General features: G+C 37.0%; 1 protein-coding gene across 1 annotated transcript in view; it reads right to left on the bottom strand.

Moving 5' to 3' along the window:
- Nucleotides 1-5,751, bottom strand: part of MED14 (mediator complex subunit 14) — a 64,863-nt gene that overhangs the window by 53,125 nt on the left and 5,987 nt on the right. The window contains exons 4-5 of the mRNA XM_077748494.1: nucleotides 889-1,062; nucleotides 1-27 (exon numbers count right to left, since the gene is read on the bottom strand). The exon at nucleotides 1-27 is cut by the window's left edge and continues 70 nt beyond it. Of these exons, the coding sequence (XP_077604620.1) occupies nucleotides 1-27; nucleotides 889-1,062 (201 nt within the window). The remainder of the gene's footprint in view (nucleotides 28-888; nucleotides 1,063-5,751) is intronic.

Genomic DNA, 5,751 nt, shown 5'->3' with positions numbered 1-5,751 from the left:
AATTGGGTCTTGAGGAATAATTTTATCCTACAAAAAAAAATTCAGTGATTTTATAACAATGTACAAGGAGACACAACTCTTACCTGCACCTGTCTTAACATAATATTTTCATACGTCACCCAAGAGGATCTCAACACTCATTTCTGCAATCTACATCCAATAATAGTGACATGCCCCTTAACTATCATGCATCAGAGTGCCACCCAGCTGAGATGGTAATGCAACACGATCTTCTTCATGCTCTATTTATGAAACCAAGTTCATGTCACTAGATGACTTTCACTTCTTAAAAGTATAAAATACAATAGAACCAAGTCAATAAACAATTACCACATTACTTAAAAAAATTTCCAAAGAGCAACTAGCATCCGGTCTTTCCACATCTGAAATAGATGTAAGTTAACTTGCACTTGTTTACTCCCCCCACCCTGTAACACACACACATACACATACACATACACACACACACACACACACACACCTATTTTGACAGCTATTCGCATTCTGGCCTCAATGTATTTCAAAAGACCACAATTCTAATTATAGAGAAAAAAGTGAATTACAGGAACTCTTGATTTTAAAAATATAGAACAGGGGTACCTGAGTGGCTCAGTCAGTTAAACATCCAACTCTTGATTTCAGCTCAGGTCATGATCTCATGGTTTGTGAGCCCCGCCTCCGACTCTACATGGACAGCTTGGAGCCTACTTGGGATTCTCTCTTTCTCTCTCTCCCCTATTCTCTCCCACTCTCTCTCTCAAAAATGAATAAACTTAAAAATGTGTATATAGAACAACTGTTCTGCTGAACAATTTAATAATAACACAATAGACTCCAATGCCAAAGTCATTAACTTTTAAGAACAGGAGTGGTAAGCAACACACTTACCCTAATGCAAGTGGGCAGTCGTGGGTAAGATCCAGTAGTCAGTACATCAATGGCATACGGGATGGCAAAACTAGGCAGGCGTGCATGGACTAGGGCATCTCTAGCTAATGAGGCCAGGCGATCAGCAGTGTCCACAAACAGAATGGCTTGCTGATCTAAAAAGCTTGAAATCATCTTTAAAGTAAAGGGTAAATGTATTAAGCTTCATTGAGAGCTAGCTGCTTTGCACTTCAAGTATCATTTATTCATTACAAAGTAAACTCTGAGGGATATTAATAGAAGTTTTCCATATTTCAAAATATTTCCTCAAAAAACTTCCCAGTAATGTGAAGAAATATTTAATACATTTGTATTTGACATTAAAACCAATAACTTTCACTTTAAGTAAAAGGTTTTCCAATTTGTTTCTCCATCCTTAACATTACACATACATATCAGAAATTATGAAAAATAAATAGAATAAAATGCTTTTTACTCTTACAGACTTCTAGAGTTGGCTGGTAATGAAGTAGTTAAAAGCATGGCCTCTTGGGACCCAAACTGCCTCAGTCTCCATTTAAACTCTGCAATTATCCCTATAACCTTAGGCAAGTTACTTAGCCTCTCTGTGCTTCAGTTTTTCCAACTGTGAAATAAAGATAATGATTTCCAACCTCACAAGGTTGTTCTGAGGAGCAAGAGTTACTGCACACAAAACCTTCAGACCAGTGCCTAGAACATATAAAATACTTATCTATTAAACGAGATCTAGGCCAGCTTCACACCCCAAACAGAAATCCTTTCCATCAATTCTCCATTGAATGCATTTCTGAACTAGTAGAGCTCATCATGGAGCTCAAAACTACTTCCTTGAAACTTTTCTATTCTGGAGCAGTAATGTCTCTCATGTCCTTCCAACAGAGGAAAGCCCACCCTATCTTCAAGCTAAACATTCCAAGTCACTTCAATTTAGTCTTTACATCTCCAAATGTTTATCTTACCACCCTTGTTCTGCTGCCTTGGAAATGCTCCAATTTATCAGTGGCCAACTTAAAACATTGTATCCAGAATTAATACCACATCAAACCCACAGCTGATACCAGCACACAATGCCCTATACTTTGTCAGTATTTCCATACTCATTTTATTATCTAATCTTCACAACTCCAGGAAATAGACAAAACCAGATAATTCCTATCAGTTTAGAGATGAGAAAATTGAGACTTAGGTTAAGACAAGGGCGCCTGGGTGGCTTAGTCAGTTAAGTGGCCAACTCTTGATTTTGGCTCACGTCACGATCTCACAGTTCATGAGATGGAGCCTCAAGTGGGGCTCTGCACTGACAGCGCGGAGCCTACTTGGGATTCTCTCTCATTCCCCCCTCTCTTTGTCCCTCCCCAGCTCATGAGCATATGTACACAGGCTTGCTCTCTCTCTCAAAATAAACAAACATTTAAAACAAAAAGGCCCACGCCCAAAAATAGACAGCCAACAGTGAGAGACACTGGAATCAAAAAATGTTTCTTCTAACTCTTCAACGGCCCAGAAATGCTACCTTCTATGATGACTAAAATGGATTTCTATCAGTGCCACCAATATTAACTTATTAGCAGCCACTAGAGTGCTAACACACAGCAAGCTTAGAGTCCACTAAAAGGCCTTGATCTTTTTGTACATGAATCTCTACCAAGCAAGGTCTCCTTTTTCCATCCTGAAACTAAAGCAGGACTGTAATCTGATTTTAACACATTAAAACCATTTTGGGGGCGCCTGGGTGGCTCAGTTGGTTAAGCGTCCGACTTCGGCTCAGGTCATGATCTCATGGTTCGTGGGTTTGAGCCCCACGTCGGGCTCTGTGCTGACAGCCAGCTCAGAGCCTGGAGCCTGTTTCAGATTCTGTATCTTCCTCTCTGTTTGACCCTCCCCTGCTCACGCTCTCTCTCTCTCAGAAATAAATAAAACATTAAAAAAAACTTTTTTTTAAAAAACCATTTTGAATCCTACTCCTCTCAACTTCTGAGCTGCCTTTTACTCAGAGTTAGATCATCCCAAGTCTCTAATCAGGACACTGTAAAAATGTTTATCAGACCAAAGCCAAGGCTAAAGAATACCAAAGACCTACCTCTGGGAAGAGGTACCACAGTTCACCCAGGGTGAACTGGGTGATGCATAGGGTATGCATCAACCCTAGTGGGGGTACCACAGTTCACCCAGCCCACATGGCTCCACCTTAAACGTGGGTAATTAATGAAACACTCTCCAAACTACTTTGGCTCGATTCAAAATACACTAGCTTCAGTTAAGCTCCACTGACTCAGAAATCTAATGAATAAACAGAAAATTTTAGTTTTAAGCAACTTATTAGTGAAACTATATAGGTCCCTAATGATCATCATGTTTTTTTTAAAGCACTCATGTGCCAGCTGTTACATGATTAATAACACTCTCCTTTCAAATTTAACTGAGCACTAAGTAGACATTTCTCTAAGAAAAATATATAAATGGACAAAAGCACATGAAAAATATTCAACATTATTGGTCAACAGAGAAATGAAAATCAAAACCACAATGAGATACCACTTTTACACCTACTAAGGTGGCTAAAATCAAAATGTCAGACAATAACAAGTGTCAGCATGGAAAAACTAGAACCCTCATATATCGATGGTGGGAATGTAAAATGGTACAGCCATTTTGGAAAACCAGCCGGCAGTTCCTCAAGTGATTAAACATAGTCACCATATGACCCAACCATTCCACTCCTAGGTTATACCCAAGAGAAATGAAAACATAGGTCCACACAGAAACTTGTACATGAACGTTTACAGCAACATTATTCCTAATAGCCAAAATCTAGAAACACCCTAAATGTCCATAAACTGATAAACAAAAGGTAGCATACCTTTTGATCCATACAATTCAACTATAAAAAGGAATGAAGTACTACGACATGAATGAATCTTGGAAACATCATGCTAAGTGAAACAAGCCAGTCACACAAGACTCCATTATCATGATCCCATTTATACAAAATGTTCAGAGTAGGCAAATCTATAGACAGCAGATGAGTGGTTGCTTAGGACTGGGGTGGGGGGCACGTGGGGTGACAGTGAAAGGGTACGTGTTTTCTTTTTGAGATGATGAAAACATTCTACAATTGACTGTGATGGTGGCACATATCTGAATATACTAAAAACCATTGAATTGGACACTTTAGATGGGTGGATTACATGGCATGTGAATTATATCTCAATAAAACTGTCTCTCAAAAAGCTCTAGGGAACAGGATTATTTTCTCTTTTTCTTACATAAAACATTATCCAGACTGTTTCACCATTAGAATTCTACAAACTATGTATTTACACACTCAGCTACACACTTAATGTGTCTGGTATGGCTAAAGATTATCTATTAAGATAAATGAAACTAGTTAAATAATCATTAGGTTGAGAAAAGAAGAGTTAAAACATGAATAATCTTCTAATTCTTCAGTTGATGGACCTTACATCTGACAAAACACATCTGTATCTACATTCACAAAACAAAAATACCAAAGGTTTGTAGAAGTTCAATATGAGACTTCATTCAGAATGTGATTTATTTGAACAGTCAACTCAAAAAACTAATAGAAGAATGCTCTACTTTGAACCAAAGATGAAGATGAATTACAATATGGCTCAATATTAAAACCAAGTGTTTTGGATTTTCCTTGACATTATGTTACTGAAACACAACTCAGTAGTATTAAACAGGTCACTGATATACCCATGATATAATTAGGGATTTAACACCAGATTTGAAAAATTGAACACTTGGATTTGATCTACTTCAGTGACACCTAACTTTTCACTGTAAGTTTAAACATCTTTAAGAAAAGACTGCCCCAAATTAAGTGATTACTGAGAAGAGACCCCAGGCTTTTCAGAAATAGTATACCATGCTTCTTCATTTCAGCCAAACTAGATTTACTACATTTGGTGTCCAAATTTCCAGAACAATGAATTATAAAACTTTCTGAAAAATAAGCTTGGAATGAGTCTTGTTTATTAGTAAGATCAAAACTATTCTTCACATGATGCTTTACGGTGTCTGAAAGACCCTCTGAATATAAACTTTAACTTCCCTTTGGTACCAAGAGACAACTGATGAATAAAAAATAATGTCCCCCCCATGAGGAATATAAACAGTACCAAATATTGTCCCTCTAAATAAACCTTTGATTGATGTTATATAGAAAGAGGACAGCTTACTTCTACAGACAAAAGATATGTGACTAGAACGTGTCTTGGTAGAATTCTTCCAGTCTGATCACTAGCTTAGTTGGTAGAGATCGAATCAAGCATCGACTTCAATGAAGATTGGGTTTTATATTTAACTTAAAACAATTATTCTTCTAGAATTTAAAATTCACAACTTCTACACAGCCCCTTTTCTCCTTTCACTTTAGCAACTTTCACACAAGCTTGGGGTCTAACGATAAAGGAACCTAGTAAGGGCAATGAATGCAGTGGCTACAATGGAGGTGAGAAGTCAAGAAATCACGTGCAGAAAGACAACTGTGCTGTAGATTCCTTTCTGAAGTGGGATTTTATGAAACAGGTAAACTCTGATAGATTTGCAAATATAAAATTACTCTAAAAATATTCTCGACTTAGCTTGTCAGAGTGCTAAAAAGAAAATTATGGTACCTCTCTACTTAGTGGGTAGCTGCTAATTTTAATTTATCCAAGAAGTCTAGTAAACTTTAAGAGAATTTAAAAATGACTCAAATAAAACTTAACCAATGTAAAGTTTTTTCTGCCTTTATCTATTAAAGCTGATAAAAAATTTTTTTAATGTTTTTACATAATTGAATGGAAAAATAAAGAATATGAGCATCAGTAT

The sequence above is a fragment of the Crocuta crocuta genome, unplaced genomic scaffold, assembly GCF_008692635.1.
Source record: "Crocuta crocuta isolate KB4526 unplaced genomic scaffold, BGI_CrCroc_1.0 scaffold49, whole genome shotgun sequence".
Lineage (NCBI taxonomy): Eukaryota > Metazoa > Chordata > Mammalia > Carnivora > Hyaenidae > Crocuta > Crocuta crocuta.
This window is presented reverse-complemented; position numbering and strand designations above follow the sequence as displayed.